The 17,512-nt window shown below is 39.2% G+C and overlaps 1 protein-coding gene across 2 annotated transcripts; it reads right to left on the bottom strand.

The window, feature by feature from the left end:
- Positions 1 to 89: 89 nt before the first annotated feature.
- Positions 90 to 16,969, bottom strand: LOC113055186 (lysine-specific demethylase 5B-like). Of its 2 annotated transcripts, XM_026221221.1 has the most exons (28): positions 16,741 to 16,969; positions 15,531 to 15,729; positions 13,931 to 14,008; positions 13,152 to 13,274; positions 12,880 to 13,050; positions 11,828 to 11,956; positions 11,642 to 11,732; positions 10,400 to 10,467; positions 10,149 to 10,307; positions 9,735 to 9,854; positions 9,492 to 9,650; positions 9,192 to 9,373; positions 8,849 to 9,011; positions 8,629 to 8,748; positions 8,145 to 8,339; positions 7,812 to 7,993; positions 7,570 to 7,694; positions 6,726 to 6,876; positions 6,514 to 6,628; positions 6,077 to 6,432; positions 5,543 to 5,681; positions 5,260 to 5,439; positions 5,020 to 5,172; positions 2,846 to 3,256; positions 2,661 to 2,751; positions 2,372 to 2,577; positions 1,108 to 1,377; positions 90 to 972 (listed from the first exon to the last, which is right to left on the bottom strand). In XM_026221221.1, exons 2-28 carry the CDS (start codon positions 15,681 to 15,683, stop codon positions 841 to 843), a joined length of 4,422 nt encoding a protein of 1,473 aa, XP_026077006.1. In that variant the 5' UTR covers positions 15,684 to 15,729; positions 16,741 to 16,969; the 3' UTR covers positions 90 to 840. The 2 variants fall into 2 exon arrangements, with proteins under 2 accessions (XP_026077006.1, XP_026077005.1); XM_026221220.1 differs by lacking the exon at positions 16,741 to 16,969 and having other exon boundaries at positions 15,531 to 15,890.
- Positions 16,970 to 17,512: the final 543 nt, after the last annotated feature.

Below are 17,512 nucleotides of genomic sequence, written 5' to 3' on the forward strand. Positions count from 1 at the left end.
TGCATTTTTACTTGGTCGCCACATGATGCTCAGATCTACGTGATACTCGTATTGAGTTACATACAAATAAAGACACGAAGGGCTCATGATATCAGAAGTAGATCAGTATTTATAGGTGAGAACAAACCATTTTATTCCACAATTGAATTAGCATCGGAAAAATCGGTTTTGAATTTTAAAGAAAGCCACAGTATACATCACAAAGTATATTTCACACAGCTTTTTCTTCTGCCTGCTACATCTCTTTTGTCTGACAACCTACATTAGGATTCTGTACAAACCCTTCTAATGCGTCAAGCAGATCTCAAGCTACTGGAAATCAAGTAACCAGCTGGGTTAATGCTGGGATAAATAAATAATATTTTATATTATTAGGCATGTGTACCAAAACAGTGGGTTCCAAAAATAATTTTAGACCATTTTGTTTAGTCCAATTAATATTATTTGGTGTAAATAGCCCAGATTGAAAAATTCTAAAGGTGACTGGGGAAAGAAAAAAATAAATAAAACCATAAATATGAAAAGAAAAATACATTTGCGGAAGGTGAAATTCCCCATTGTTTTGCATTTATGGGATGGAAACCCTGAGGTACATCTATGCATCACGTTCTCTAGAGAAGAAATACAATTTTATAGAAGGAAATCTTCAAAAAAACAAAAACAAAGCAGAAGAATCATATAGATTTTCGTTAACAGTCCTATGAAGAAGGCAGTAGCACCAAAGGAGCAGAGGAAGCGGGATTCAGTTAGAGGATGATATCTGGTGCATTCTTGGTGATGTAACTTATGTGCAAAACGAGGAGCCTGTTGACTATCCTTCGAAAAACATGCTTTTGGTCCTCATGCCGTCAGATTGTTTATTGCGCAGCTGACGCATATGTAGTCCTCTTTCTCAGCCTGCTCAGCAGACACTCCCACACAAATCTGGTGGAACCACTGGTTACAGCTGCCATCACACTGGACCCAGTTTACCTGTGAGGATGGGAAACGGCATCAATTATTCATGCAGGCAAAGAGAGACTCACAATAACCCAATTGTAGAAGCAAGAATAATGCAGTGGATAAGAAAACAAAGCCTCAAAGTATTTCAATTATGCCAGAACTAACCTCATTTCCTTCTGGCTGTTGACACTGCTTAGCAGAGCACACAGACCAATCCTCCTCTGAGTCGTCTGAATACGATAGATCAGAAAGGGAGTTGGAGGGGGAGGTGGTTTGTTTCTCCTCTCGTCTCCTTTCTTTCTTCATTTTAGGCTTCTTTTTCTTGGGCTTCTTTATCTTGTCTCTGTGCTGCCCTTCTATATTCTCTTTCTCTAGACGCCGTTTGCTGTTCTTCTCAAGCTTTTCGGGTTCCTTCTTGGTTTCTGACACTCCATCCTAGATTAAACAAACAAATTACATCAAAATCTGTCGAAAGTTCCGTTCTAAAACTTATTGAGCCGTCTCGCTGCCTACATAAACAGCGATCTTCTAAGTAGCACCTCAACAGTTAAGGAACCTTGTTATTATTTGATTTGGGCTTTCTACAAAAAGGCAGAAGTTCACGTAAATTGCACTCAGGTGGCTTCATTTATAACCGATTTATTGTATGACTTCTGTTGCTACACTAACAGCACAACACCGTAATCATACAGAACATACAAATATCAAAATATATATTTTAATTTGATTTTTAACAACATTCACTACTGAAGAAAATTTTTTGAATAATTTATCTTGCTAATTTGGAAGTATTTTCACATTAAACCGGTTATAAATTGGGGTTTCTTAAACTTGGTTTTAAGAGTTGATAAAAGCTAATAATTAAATTATAAAAATATAACATTAAAATACATAAATGTTTTTAAAATCAAATCAAACAACAAGCACGTGAAGCTTATTCCTGTCACCTTTATGAAGAAAAAACAACAACATTCACGCTTTGGTAAATCATGACTTGGACATTTTATCTCATAAGTCCTAATTTTGACTTTGTAAAAAGTTAAGATTAACAAAGTCAGAATTACTACAAAATGTAAATTGATTTTTTTTTTTTTTTTTTTTTTTTTTTTTTACCTTTTCTTCCATGTTAGTCATAATTATGATTTACCAATGATGATTTGCCCATGTGGCAGAATTAGGCATCCACAGAAACCTGCTTTTTGTTACAACTAACAAAATATTAAATATTTTGTTTACCAACATGTCATGTGACCATAAACTAACAAAAGAACCATAAATGTGAATGTTACATAATTGATATTAATGATGTCAAATAAAATAAATATTTTTTTCGGTTGACAAATTTTGGGAATCCTTTGTCTAAATCAGAGGAATTTGCAATGCTACAAATCTAATACTATTGGAGGACAAGTTAGGAATGTTTGCCCACCGGTTCCTTGTTGTGTGGGGGGCTTCTGTGAGGTGGACTTCTGTCTTGAGCAATGTGATACTGGTGATCATGTTCGCTGCTCTGCAGGGAGTGCTGGGATGGTGAAAACCTGCTGAGCAGGCTGCTATAAAGCTGCTGAAGCTCAGGTAAAGTCACCTGCAGGAGAAGACCTTCCACCAACAGCTCCTCCAACTCAGCACCAAATTCTAGAACACATAATACAATCCAAATTATTTTAATTCAAACATTTACAACCACTCTGTATTAAGACCAGGTGTGGTTTACTTGCCATTGAGAGGAATACAAGGCTGCAGCATGTAGAAAGAACCATTGCTCCCAACAAGTGTCTGAGATGATGCGATTCCAGAGATATGTCTCACCTACATCATATTAATAGAATGGAATATGAATATAAAAAAATTGAAAAAAAGTAATCTTCATTGATTTTCAAACTAATTAACATGTTAAACTCACTTTTCCATTCGGATGCGTTGTAGGAGGAACCTGTTGCACTTTGTGTTGCCAGCGCACCGTTCTCTCAATCACATATCGCAGAGCATCACCCTCTGGAAGACGAACCCTAATCCGCTGTAAGGAAGCGAGCAGGGGAAGCACCTTATCCAGAGGCGGCTTCTCTGAGCGCTTGCAGAGCGGGCATAACCACGGTAGTCCTGTCTGGATGTCCTTAAACCCTGGCACACAGCCGCTGTGGTAGGCTTCTCGACAGAGTTCACACTGTAGCATAGGGCCTGCTGGGACAGTGTGGCACAAGCACACTGTGGGGGCCAAACAGCTGGGTGAAGACTGAAACTTCGACTCATTTGAGGTCCTCAACATAGACAGGCTCTCCAGCTCTTTCTGATGAACGTCACTGAGTGTGGCCATCTGTTCGGAGAACACACAAGTCAAATACCCAGATGTCCATCGCAGATGTGTACAGTGAGGACCCAACAATAAGGACTGCTTATTCTAGAGCACAGCTTGGGGGGGTGGGGGGACTAAACAAAAACAACAGGGTTTCTTCAGAGATTTAAAAATCCCTTTAATTAAAGCTCTATGGCCAAACAAAACAAACAAATTCAACTAAAGCAATGTAACAGTTTATTATGCATAATGAACGACTTTTAAATCATAAGCCTGATATACACTGGTCCAGTGACTTTGGTTTTCAAAAAACACAATGGACCAACACCACCAGATGACATTGCACCCTAAATCATTACAGACGGTGGAAACTTAACACTGGACTTCAAGCAACTTGGGCTATGAGCTTCTCCGCCCTTCCTTCAGATTCTAGGAACTTGATTTCAGAATGAAATAAAAACTTGCTCTCATCTGAAAAGAGGACTTTGGACCACTGGGCAACAGTCCAGTTCTTTTTCTTAGCCCAGGTAAGACGCCTCTGACATTGTCTGTGGTTCAGGAGTGGCTTAACAAGAGGAACAGGACAACTGTAGCCAAATTCCTTGACGTGGAGTTCACTCAAATTAATGATTTGAGTTTGCTTGACAATCGTCATAAGGTTGTGGTTCTCTCGGTTGGTTTCTTTTTCTTCCCCACTTTTTGCTTCCACTCAACTTTCTGTTAACATGCTTGGATACAGCACTCTGTGAATGTTTGTGGTTTACCCTCCTTGTGAAGGGTGTCAATGATTGCCTTCTGGACAACTGTCAGATCAATCTTCCCATGATTGTGTAACCTAGTGAACCAAACAGAGACCTTTTTGAAGGCTCAGTAAACCTTAGCAGGTGTTTTGAGTTGATTAGCTGGTTGGCAAGTCACCATATTCTAATTTTTTGTTGAGATAGTAAATTGGTGGGTTTTTGTTAAACGTGAGCCAAAATCACCACAATTGAAAGAACCAATCTCTTTAAATAAGACTTTTGTTATACTATTTAAACGGGCCATGAACTGCATTTTTTTATTTATAATGTTCTCCAAGGTCAATTTATAATGTTAGCAAGATCATATAATGTTATCAAAAACATCATAATTTAAAAATAATAGGCTATTCTCTATCCTGTTTTTGACCCCTCTCTGAAAAACCATGTTTTGATAGGTGTACCGCATTCAAGTTCATGCAATTTTCCTAACGTCACACTGTCTCTACACTGCACACAAGAGGCCCAGTGTGACGCGTCTAAAAGCAATGGAACCCAACAGTTCTTTTTGTATGTTTATACGAAAAATTAAACAAACTTTTGGCAGCTTGGATCCCATCATAATCAGTGATTGCCTACTCTACACTGGCTGCAGCACTGCATAAGAACCGAAAAATCACTGACAGTAAACTGATGCAGAGCAGTACTTCCTACGCAAAGGAGAAATGGAATTCTGATGCAATGTGATGTGATACAACAACTGTCGAGTTAGGTGTTGACAGTCCATGCATTTGCCTTTCTTTAATCGCCCTAACACTGTTTTTCCACAACTTGGCAAAACACGATGTCTTGTAAACCTCGGAGGAATCTCTATAGTTTTGTTGCTTAACAAATCCTGTGTTTGCTTCTCTATTGTATGTACTCACCTCCTACTACATGTGTGAGTCAGTGGGTTGGGCTAAAGAGGCAGAAGTAGGCGATGCGCTTCTGCAGGAGTGCTTTTTCACTGTACTATAACTACATATTTCATACCAAAATGTGACTTACTGCTGAAGCGGTGTCTGTGCTCATAGAAAGCACCTTTTCCACATCAAAAAGGGAGTCCAGTTTTACTTCAACTTTCTTGCAGGGTACTGAGACATCCTTGCTTTTTTTGGACTTGGACTTCTGCGGTCCAGTCTCACACCTAGGACACAAAACCTTAAAGACACAAATACAAATTAATACAGAACAATACATTTTACTCAAACAAAATCACATTTATTAACATCCTAAATAAGTATGTACCTCAAGGAGAGAATGGGATGTGTTCCTCAAAAGGAATGTTTTAGCTGCACTCTCCTTCCAGGCCTGTACCTCAGATATTAAGCTTTCCAGTCGAGTTAGTGGTTCCAGCATTACCGAAATACCTCTGGCTCTTGACACTAGCTCAGACAGGGCAGCAAGACCAGGAACACGGCCTCCAGCCTGTAGCAATAAATGTTTAAATGGACTGAGTGCTACTTGCACAAGGTTCTATGTATCCAGTCAGAGTTACAAATAGAGCACTACAGAAATGTGTAAAACACACCTGAAGAGCATCTGCTTCCATTATCCACTCCCTGGCCCTGCTTACACAGTCTTTAAGTTGAAGACAGCTGGGCAGGTATGCTGGGATGCTGTCCACTTCCTGTATAGCTGCGTCAAGAGTCTCAATACTATGATGAGGCCTAAAAAAAACAAATGAGAGTTTTTATTATTTTACAGGTATAACAGGTAAAGATTAATATCCTTGGTTAAGAACAACTATCTAAATAGGGAAAATGCTGCTTTCCTTTAAGAATACTACTAATTTATATTAATATAAAAAGAAATTTGGATCCAGTAATGCATTTCAAATATAAATATATATGATATAAATATATATTATATATTATATGATCTTTTGAAGCAATAAAGTTTTGGTGTAACAGACTTGTAATGGAGGTACAGAAATCTCTCAAGTTTCATCAAACATTTCTTTAAAAAATAGTTTTGGAAAGACATGGGGATGAGTAAATTATGACAATTTTCATTTTTGGGTGAATTATCACTTTAAATCGCATTCATATTTAACAATACAAACCTCGCAGTGAGCATGTTATGGGCCTTTTCTTCCCAGTGTTCGCATACAGTGAGCAGCTCCTGCAGGCGGGCCATGGTTCTTTCCACACAGGCGTGTGGTGCCAAGCCCACTCCTTGATCTATGAGCCTCCTCATGCAATCTAGACTGAGGTCAGCCGGCTGATCGCTGGCTTCCTGAACGGCCTCCACCCAGCGGGCCTGCTCCAGCCTTTGCCTCAACACCGCCAGCTGAGGCAACTCGACATCCAGGCTTGCGCCCTCATCTAGGAGCCTCTGAAGAGCAGAGGAACCAGGCATGTCCTCTGCAAGGAGATCCGAGCTCTCCTGCTGGAACTGTTCAACACGGTTCAAAAGAGCCTGACATGGAAGAAGAGGGAGAAAAATGTCAGATCAACACATCTGGGAAAATTACATTAAGCCTGTTGTGAGGTTGGGTACCTTTAAGAAAGGGGTCTGTCGGATGGAACAGGGCAGGTCATACAGCTGGTTGACAAACAACCTCAGTTCCTCCACCGTGAGCTGGTTCTGGGACTTTCCCCCACCGGAGCGATACCTATTAACACAAATACAGATTTGCAAAAATTTTAAACTAGCTAAAAATGCAAGAACTTTGGATAGTGCTTCATAACCAAGGAAAGAATAAAATGTACCTTGTCTGTCTCTTGCCATTAAGGAGTTGTTGGGCCATTGATGTACACCTATCTGCATTCTGAATGACTTGACGCAGGTGACTTAGCAGGTCAGTCTCTGGATAACTCTTCTTCTCTGCTTCTACTACCAATGACCGAAACTCCTCCAAATCTAATAAGAGAAGAATACCTCATTTTAGATATGCTATAAAAGTGCATTTAACCCTCAGAGACCCATTGTAGAAGAACTGCAACATTTGTACAAAGCAATTAAATAATACCTAACTTTCACTAAATACGTGAAAAAAGAAAATAAAACAAATACTAAGCTAAGGGCTTATGTGCCTTCAAAGTCTGAACATAAATTAAGTCTAATAAAATGCAACACTAGGCTTTGGGGGTCATTCTTTTTCTACTGTTCCCACACAAGTGAGCCTATTCAGCCTACTGCTAATGTGGGTCCAGAACTTTCTTAGATTTAGGACTGCACGTTAAAATCACATGCAAAATTTAAAGCAAATTTTCAGTAAAGCCGGTTCTGTAATCAGCGGTAAATCTCCATCACCTGCGCACGTTCAAATGGAGCAGTATTTACTACACAGAGCCCTTGTTCACGGACAAGCTGCACAGAACATGAGCAAAATATGATCGCGTTTTATCGTGTGGTAAAATTCTGCAACCTTAAATGCTCAGTATACCAATTTTGCTAAACTTTTTAAAATGACACCACAATGCAAATGGTCAAAAAAAATAACCCTGAACTTCCTTAAGGGTGACCAAAGGTTGAAAAATATATATAATACATTATGAATATCAATACTTGGGATTTCTAAGGGTTAAAGACAAACATATTGCAATAACTCACCACTTTTATTATCTTGATCTGCCTTCAAAGTCTTGTCAACTTTAGATGCCCAGTCTTCATAGGACTCAGCACGAGCCGTCAAAGCCTGGAACAATGGCTTCAGTTCAGCAAGTGTGTATTTATAGCTGTGCAAGTAAAAGACAAAAAGATTATTTTAAGAAAACCTGCTAAATAAATGCACACACTCTTTTGCATTTGATCCATCATCCAGAGTTTTGCCCTATGCTTTGGCAAACACATACTTGAGCGTGTAGCTTCTAGCAGCGCAAGAGCAGAGGTCCTCGATGTGGTGGAGACAGACCAGCTGGTCGGGGCTACAGGGACAGGTGATGGCAGACAGGTAACAGGTGGTCCGGCACTTAGCACACTGCCTTTCCTCATCTGGCAGCAAATCATAGTCAACCTGTTGAGAGTGCCACACGCCCTAGAGAACAGAACAAACACAATGGGATCAATTAGTAATAGACAGACAGACCATGTATACAGACAAAATGAACCGAGATACATATGTGGGTAATGAAGTGCAAGTTACACCAGCTTAAACAATCTCACAACCTTTAAAATGGGCCACCCACCAGTTTATAGGCTTTCTCACGGAGCATCTTCTCTTCCAGAATCATGGCGCACATGTCCTTCTGGACAGCAGAGGCCAGTTCTAACTCTAGAGCGTTTGCCTTGGTGGCAATATTACAAGTCATCTCATCGTGGGAGAAAACACAGTATCTGTTGAGAGATCTGTAGTGCTCGACACACAGACGACCAAGAGGCATCTGAAACAAGACCGTATTTGAGTTAATTATGATTAGAACTTATTACAATTTTAATGCTTATGTTGCATTAAAGTCACAATGAAAGTAAAACAGCCACAGATCTTTTCTTCTGTATTGTGATGTCTAGCATTATTATTCCATTGGTTGTTCATTTGTTTTTCAGATGTGGGTGCTGCACTTATAAATTATATACATGTGGATGGATGAATCATTCACAATAGCATAAATAACATGCATTTACAAATGAAATGGGGTGAATTTTCATTTCATGCTTTTAAGTGTCTTTTACCCAGTCTGCTGTGCAGAAATTGACTGCCTCTGCAAAGTTGAAGCCCTGGTTGAAACCACTGTGATAAGACCTCGGGAAGGTAATGACAAACTCACCAGCACACTGGTTTGTACGGTAAATCTAAAAGGAATTAAAAATTGATTAAATGCACCTAAGATTAATAAACAGGGCTCTGTTTTATGTTATTAATGGTCCTTGTTTAGTCCATTACTCCACTCACTGGTACTCCATGCTCCATGAGCACATTTGGGTTCATGATGGTGACCAGCTGGTGGAGCAGGTCTGGCTGAGACTCAAAGAGCTCAGGGGCCAGGTTCTTCATCACATTCTCCAACTGCTCAGCAGCGTAGCCAGGAGCGCCATACCAAGTCTTTGGCTCTCCCCTGCAAATCAAAACAACTAAAGTGAGTGGAAAAACAACAAGTTCAGAAACTGTTCAAATGAAGCATACACAATCCATTTAATATGCCATGTACATGAAAGTTGATGAAGAGTGGATACACTCACTCCCATCTACCATGTAAAACGGGTTACTTTCGTTCTGGAAAGTGCGAGTGGATTACCAGTGCAGATAGTTGACGGAATAACTCCAATGGTCCTCAATGTGCCAGCAGAAGGAGGAGAAGCACATGCCCACATAAAGCCACGGGAGCTTCATCCCACAGATGTCCGCTGTGACATGAGTCAGCACAGATGCATCCAACACTGGCATGTTGTTGAGGTTCCAGCCACTGCTTAGATAACCCTGGGCAAAATGAAATATGACTTCATGAAACATGCATTTGTGAGGCTTCGTTCTAGACTTTCAGCACACAGATGGCAAGAACAAAGCATTTCAGGTCTGTTTTTTTTAGACTCTGTACCTCCTCCTCTGGTGAGACTTTAAATGTGCCGTTCTTAACAGGGAAGCCGCTTCCGAAATCCTTTGAAGCAATATCAGCCCCATACTCTACAGTAACATCCTCCTCAATGGTGCTAACCAGCCTCCAGAACTCCTTCTCCACCAGCTCTGTGGGAACCATCTGCCAAAAGAGAGGGCCGATCACTTCATATTCTACAAGGTAAGCAACCACATTCGTCTCACAAGAGTCGTTTAACAGACATACGTGAACAGGCATGTTAAAGTAGTCAGACTTGAAAGAGTCAGCCATATCTCCAAAGGTGCGGAGGGTATAGTCTCTGGAGGCCTGCTCGAACCCAAATGCCACCTGTGGCTTACCACACTCCTAAAGGGAGAATAAAGGTCAATCACCACAAACTAAATACAAGTGACGGTTAAGTACAATCCAGTGCTACTAAGCAACATCACATGTACTAACAGACAGTAGATAATAAGTGCAGAGAGCACAAAAAGTAGCAGCTGTAATTTAGTTAATGAAAACAGCTTCTAAGAATATGACTTCGTATTTAAGCAAAGGTAACATAAGTATCATATGAGGTCACCAAGTAAACGTGACAAAGACAAAGAAGCCGTCATGATGTCATCAGTTTGCAAAAGTAGACAGTTGGGAGTGGCTCACCTGAGCCAGGCACTTGGGGCACCTCCAATCACCTTTGGGGACGTCATGGAGGGGTGGGATCAGACAGAAGGTGTGATAACTGTCGTCACATCCATCACAAAGCAATAGTCTGTCTTCATCACCTCCACCCCCACATACCAAGCAAATGTACTGCTCCACCTGTGGGGAAAAAACAAAAACATTGCCATAAAGAAATACAGTAAATACTTTGTTGTGTAAAAACCAAATGGTCCTCTGACCTCCACCCTCACCTTCGATTTTTCACCTTCAACTTTTTGCTCAACGGGTTCTTCTTTCACATCCACTGAAATATTCTTTACTGAAAGAAATTTGTAAAGAGTAATATCATGAAATTTTAGCATTTAAAATAATTTTCTATTTTAAAACTTAATTTATTTCTGTGATAGTAAAGCTGAATTTTCAAAAGCCAGTATTTTTTTTTTATCATCTGATGTTGAAATTTACTGTGATAAATAAGTTAAAAGTCTTTACTGTCACCTTTGATCAATTTAATGCGTCCATGAAGTACTGGGTATTAAGGTCAAAAAAAAATAATTCAGTATTTTTGGGCTGAATTGCAATATATACGGTACATATTTAATTGGATTTTTTAAACCTGCCTAATGTTGTCCAATGAAACTAAATTACTAAAAGGCAATGAAACCAAATATGTAGGCTATGGGCTATTATGTGCAAAAAAAAAAAAAAAAAAAAAAAAAAAAAAAAAATTCACCTCACATTATAATCTTAGAACAAACTTAGTGATTTTTAAAAGGAGAAGAAACTAAACTAGGACTAACAAAAAAAAAAACAAAAAAAAAAGAACTAAAAAAAGCATTATATTTTGATTCTGGATAAACAGCACAATTGAGCCCCTTTCACACTGCCATTCCGGCAAATACACATATACATATGTTTTCATCGTGAACGTTGATCTTCCTTCAACACAGCCGGTAAAAGAGCTGCGCGATAACGCACGTCATTACTTCGACACGGAATTAGATCTGGCTTTTGTTCACACAGCGCTCGTCCCGGGTCGAACCCCGCAATGTTACTAGGTCCCCGACCCGGGTTCATTGGGGTAATCAATCCCGGGACGTGGTTGCTTTCACACAGAAGGCGACCCGGCAATGTTCCGGAAATATTGCGGGTCCGACGTGCAGTGTGAAAGGGGCTCAAGTGTCCTCTCTGTCAGCATCACATGTCTCTGCCAGAGCATCTTACGGGGCAAGCCGCTTTAAACAAGATTTTAACTACCGTTTATCTTAACAAGTAATTTAAAAGCCCTTAATATAAAGCATGTCTCATGTTTAGAATGAATCTGCATACACACACACACCTCGTCCAGCCCTAACTTCCATGCAGAATAGAAAGTATTTATTTATAAATAAAAAGTTAATTAGATGGATGTTAATACCAAGCCATGATGGACTTCAAACCATGCAAAGTGATTTTTGTTAGTACATGTAGAAGTAAAAAATATGGATCTGTACCTGGTTCTGGTTTTGCCACATATGAGCCCATTCTCCTCCTCAGGTTGGGTTTTTCACAGACCTCACCCAGTTCTGATTTAAAACAGCGGCCCTATGAAGAAAGGCAATGTCAGCAACAAAGGCATTATCATCTAGTTAGAATAAACTGGTCCAGGTATGAATCCGATTTCTGTATTGGTCCTTTACCTTGGTCCGTTTAGCTCTGCGGGCGATAGTGCAGGTTTCTACTGGTTGCACCGACTGACGCTGGGGCAGGTCATGGGGTTTGTACTCCTTGTCTTTGGTGTCATTAGTCAGAGTTGGCTTCTGTGAGTTCTGTTCAAGAAAGCTTTAATGATTAGGTTGGGCGATGTCTACCAATGATGTCTACAGTCAAACATTGTGTTGGACGATGACATGGGGGGGGGGGGGGGTCTCAACATTGCGATGTCCTTCAGCCATAGGCGATGGACGATGACTTATCAACCCAAACCTATTAATGATGACAATGTGAATGCAATAAACCCATATATTTACAATAAAAAACCCTTATAATAAAATGTTTTATACAAATGCATAGCTGTATTTATAACACCATTGTGTGTGCACATGTGGCTTCACTCTCATCTAATTAACCAGAGAGCCACACGACAGCAGGGTGGACATTATAAAAGCCAGTAACAGTGAGAGGCAAAGCAGATCACCCCTAGGGTATTAACCATAGGGCAAAAGCAGCAGGCATGTGGGTCTACAGCTCAAAGCTCATTGAATGAATTCACACCCCTTTATGGATAGGGGGAGGGGACCATGGGTACAGCACTAAAAAACATGCACGTCAGAGAAATCAGTTAACCACTGAACCCACAGGAACACCAAAAAACAGATGAACAGCCCTCCAGACACTCTTAAAGAGTAAAAACAAACTACAAATGACACCATCTAAAAACATACACAGGAACACCACCTCAAGTTTGTTCACCGTGAAGACATTTTCATGTAAATAACGGAGCACGCCACCTAATCTGCAAAGAATATACATGTTGAAAATAAACTAGGCCGCTTAGCAACAATGCTTCATACACTGGGGCACCCTTTCTGTTCAGATACAGATGAGCTCTTTGCCAAAAAAAAAAAAACATGGACAATGGCTGTCATGTGTGCACCAGAACAAAGAACATTTATCCTGATAGGGATGACATGAATGACATGAGGCTGGAAAGGGAAAAGGGGATGTTATACAAGCGCTTTAGCAACCTCACCATAAGATTAGCTCCTGTCTGGAAAAAATGATATGGGTAGAGAATCCTCTCATAGTGAGCACGAAGGTGAGAGCCAACTGCTTTGCCGGGAGCAAAGCCCATCTTCAGTGCAATCTGGGTCCATTTCCGCTCTTTACAGACCACATCAAAGCCTCCATCTTCTTTGACCAGCTAGACAGAGACAAGGGGGTCACCAAAGACATGTTTATTGCAGAAATTAAGCATTATGCTTAAAACTATAAAGATGACAAACTCTATATCTAAACTCCTACCTTGTAAAGCACATATAAGTCCAGAGTTTTGCGCTCAACATGAGGAATTTTCAATGTACAACCCTGCAGTTCCCAGAACTTTGCTATCTGGTCCAGGAAGTTGAGCTTCACTCTGGTCTGGGCCTACAAAACAACACAATCAAACAAAGACCTTGTTCTTTCAATAGCTTTGGGTTTTCAAAAGAGAAAGCCAAGAATTTAATAAATACACACACACAAAAAAAATAAAAAAAAAATAAAGTAGAAAAGAAAAATCACATTTTCCACAAAATTAAGCAGCTCAACTGTTTTCAGCATTGATGATGCTTGAACGGCAAATCAGCATATTAAAACCATTTGTGAAAGATCACATGACGCTAAAGACTGAAGTAATGACTGCTGAAAACTTTACATTAGAAAATATTACATTAGAAAACAGCTATTGAAATAACACGTCACAACAACATTAGTTTTTACTGTATTTTTCTTCAAAAAAAAAAAAAAAAAAGCAGCCTTTGTGAGCATTGGAGATATCTTCAAAATGTGTTTTTTTTTTTTTATCTTACAACCATATATATATATATAAACACACACGAGATAGTGGCAACAATGAGATCTTATTTTGACTTTTCTTTTTGATTGTGACCTTTTCAGAGTTGACACTAAACCCTGTGATTTTAAGTGTGGCAGACCAAAAAAAAAGGGTCACACTGGCTGCAAGTTTAGATTTAATAAGGCCACATCAACTTATCTGCAAATATCAAAATAATCCAGCAGGAGGCCAAAAAAAAAGGTCTTACCTCTAACTCATTGAGCCTCTGAATGCGTGGAGTGAAATGCAGTCTGTCCACGTCACAGGCAAATGGTGGCTGCCAACCCTGACATTAACAAAAATAAAAATGTTAGTTAAACTCCTGTCTAATGGAAGAATCATTTTTTCTTATATCTGTATCTGCATGTTGGTTTTTCCATTATGCCACCTTTCTATTGAACATAGAAAGGTGGCAATTTATTCTATGATATTGAATAATATATATATATATATATATATATATATATATATATATATATATATATATATATACACACATTCAATACTCAAAACAAGATCACGACTGTCTTAATTTCAAGAGATTCTGACTAGTTTTTACACGAAATCACTTTTGTTATGTCACGACAGAGGTATTAATTCCATACAATGTAAATAAAAGTTATAAAAGGGTCCAGGGGTCCACCGGTATGATTCTGGAACTATTAACATTTAATTTAAATATACTTGCTAAAACATTAGTCATGAAAGCATTAATGCAGTATGGAATGGTAGGATGGGTACAGATGACTACAAGACACTTCTTTATATTTCCACGAAGGCCGTTTTAGGGTGTTAACAATTGTGAATAAGATGAACGCAAAAATATGCATAGCGAACACAACATCTGTGTATCTTAAACGTTTAAAATGCAACCTAAACCAAACCGAATGTCTTTTCACTTGCGATGTTATTTACATCAATTTTCAGTTTCAAAGGCCAAATGCAAATTCACAACATGGAGGACAACGACCGAGACCAATTACGACACCTCAAACTTCAGCGAAATGTGTACATATTTGTTCCAAGATAAAAACTTAAACCTTAAATTATTTAATAAACGACAGAAATGTGTTGACAAATAGAGTCGGTTTGCGTTATTTGCTAGCAAAAGTGGCCATTGTTAGTCAAGACCGTATTTCCGTAGCACTGAATAAACAATACAAAATTCATTTGATAAATTTTTCCAAAACAGCCATTTTTACAACATCATAAAGGAACAAATAAAATGTTACATTTAAAAGTAAAAGCATTGACGTCAAAATGTAAAAATAGGATGTTGCATGGTTTAAAACACCAAAACGTCCAAGTTAGTCACAAAATGTTCTACACTAAAATGTAAAATTAATTTATACAATATTTGGCCTCGGTTTGAAATTCACCATCAAGGATGGTGCTTGTTTGGGTGGATGCATGCAATCTAGCCAACATTGTTTTTGGAACACAATAACAATCACTAAATTCTGTCCTCCAACATTTTCCATCAACCAAACATTTATTTAAAGTATCCGCAAAAAAACAACAGTGGTGCTCAAATTAGGGCAAGAGTACGATAGAACTCTGCTGAAAAGAAAGTGAGTGATGTTATTGTGGTCGCTTTTGGAGTAGACCGCACGCGAGCATTCACGCATAGCTAGTAGCTGCGCGCACACGCCGTTACGAACGTTCGCAATGGCTGGAGCCGCAATCCGCCATGTTGAAAAAAAACCTGTCTTCAGAAAAAGTGTTTCGGGATCTGCGATCTAAGAGTAAAAATACGACCGAGAGCTGGCGTTCATTTGACAGTTGTGTTATATGTCGAAGAAACTTACCGGGGGCGGTCGGATCTTGCAGATGCCCGTGTTTTCTGCAATGGGACGTATTTTGTTGATGAACCCAAAAGGGTCGGCAAATTCCTCCCAACTGGGCTCAAAGACAGGGCACTCCGGTGGAGGAATAAACTCGTTGGGTCGTGACTGGGTCATTCTGGGGAACTTGATCCAAATGATGACATGTAGAAACAGCAGTAAACTGTTTGAAGTTGAAGTAAATGTTTTAATTAGTCTCGAAAAGATGCCATAATAAAGAATGATTACACCTGAAGTCCGACAATTAACATCCTCATCCACTTTGGGAAACGTACACACAAGACGGAGTTCCGACGTTACAGAGCTTAGTATTCTTCCGCTTTCAAAAATAGAGACACCTGATTTCCTTTCTCCATCCGAAATTCTCACTAATGAAATTTAAAAAAAGTTGTTGTTTTTTTTTTTAATGTAAAATGCACATTTAAATTTTCCATAAGGTATGGCAAGTGTAAAAACCGCGTTTTTCAATATAGCAACATTTATGTAACGATCAATACTAACAAAGCATTTGGATTTGTAATGGTCAGCCATGATCAGCATGATACAATAAACACAACAAATATACATTACTTAATTTCATTATAGCAAACAAAATATAGAATTACATTTAAAAATTGACACACATGGCTTTTTATAAAATTAATCCATGTTATATTTTCAAACGCGTTTGCTTTTTTTATTCGCTTTATCCCCTCGTGAAAGTTTAAACATATTAATAAAAATACAATCTGTGTTCAAAACAAAGTTTTTTTATATGACAAACCCCTCCTTAAAAACTTTTAAACATCTATGCCTTTTAACGTCTCCCCTAAAGAGCTTTTAAAAGGCAGAAGGCTGCCCTGCCATTGAATTAAAGAAGTGACTTGCGCGGATAAATACACCACAGCTTGTTTTCACCGGAACTACTTCTTTAAATGGCCTCTTTCAAGTTACCCACACTAGGAAGTAACAGATGTTATCCAGGGACGATGAATTTAGTCACTCTTCACTCGACTTACATTTAAATTCACGATTAACCTCTGGAGCGGAGTGTCATCGTGCAAATGGCACATCAAAAACGGTCTGAATACATAATCCGTGGGCATTTGAACCGTCACATTACCCAATTGCGGAACACAGGATCCTTCATCGAAAAATGAAATATTGTGCCAAGATAGAACGTAGGCTATCTCACCGTACTGGCGTTGCGGTTGGCTTATGTCTTTACATATTTCTATGCAGAAGGTCCATCAGCATCCAGTGCATTAATCCATGCGAGCAAGATGTATGAGCACGTACCACACGTCACCTCGGAAGCTGTCGCCCCCATAACACACTGTCACAGGACAGATATCTCCGGTTCCCTGGCCCACATTACGCAGGAAATAGCCAGTTTTTCTACCGAGGCAGACTGGAAAACGCTAATGTGGACGGAGAGCGTTTTAAACCTAAAACGCACTTTCCAAATGGATCCGGGTTAATGTACACAGCACGACCTGATACCGACGAAATCAAAAACACTTGCTGAAATTAGTAAACCATCTTTGCTCATTTGACTTTTTTTGCTCAAATACGATATTTTACAACAGCAACTATAGATTTAGTTTAAACATGCATGAAAAATAGCATGCTCACACATACACTGGGTATAGAAAATAAACACATTTATTGTGCTTTACAGCCTGAAATGAAGACAGATACGGATTTTCAGTGGGGTTTAAGTCTCTTGGTAAGCCGTTTTCATCCAGTTTGGAGCAATGTCCTGATCCAGGGAGGGTCTGTATTGTTCCAAAAACCTTCCATTTCTTAATCATTGGCTTCACTGTGCTTCTAAGCTATGATAAAGTATTTGAAATGCTTCTGTATCCATCTACTGACTTGTGCCTGTCCACAACTTTATACCAGAGATCTTTTGACATTGCCTTGCCACCCATAGTTAATTATTTGCTGCAGTTGCACTACAAGGA

The sequence above is a fragment of the Carassius auratus genome, chromosome 36, assembly GCF_003368295.1.
Source record: "Carassius auratus strain Wakin chromosome 36, ASM336829v1, whole genome shotgun sequence".
NCBI classification, from domain to species: domain Eukaryota; kingdom Metazoa; phylum Chordata; class Actinopteri; order Cypriniformes; family Cyprinidae; genus Carassius; species Carassius auratus.

What these genes read in the sequence shown, in the direction of transcription:
- LOC113055186 (XM_026221221.1), bottom strand. Translation starts at nt 15,683, where the DNA reads ATGACCCAGTCACGACCCAACGAGTTTATTCCTCCACCGGAGTGCCCT. An exon ending in ACTTTAACATGCCTGTTCAC is followed by an intron (nt 9,651 to 9,734) that starts GTATGTCTGTTA and finishes CTCTTTTGGCAG; the next exon opens with ATGGTTCCCACAGAGCTGGT. An exon ending in AATGGCAAGAGACAGACAAG is followed by an intron (nt 6,629 to 6,725) that starts GTACATTTTATT and finishes TTGTGTTAATAG; the next exon opens with GTATCGCTCCGGTGGGGGAA.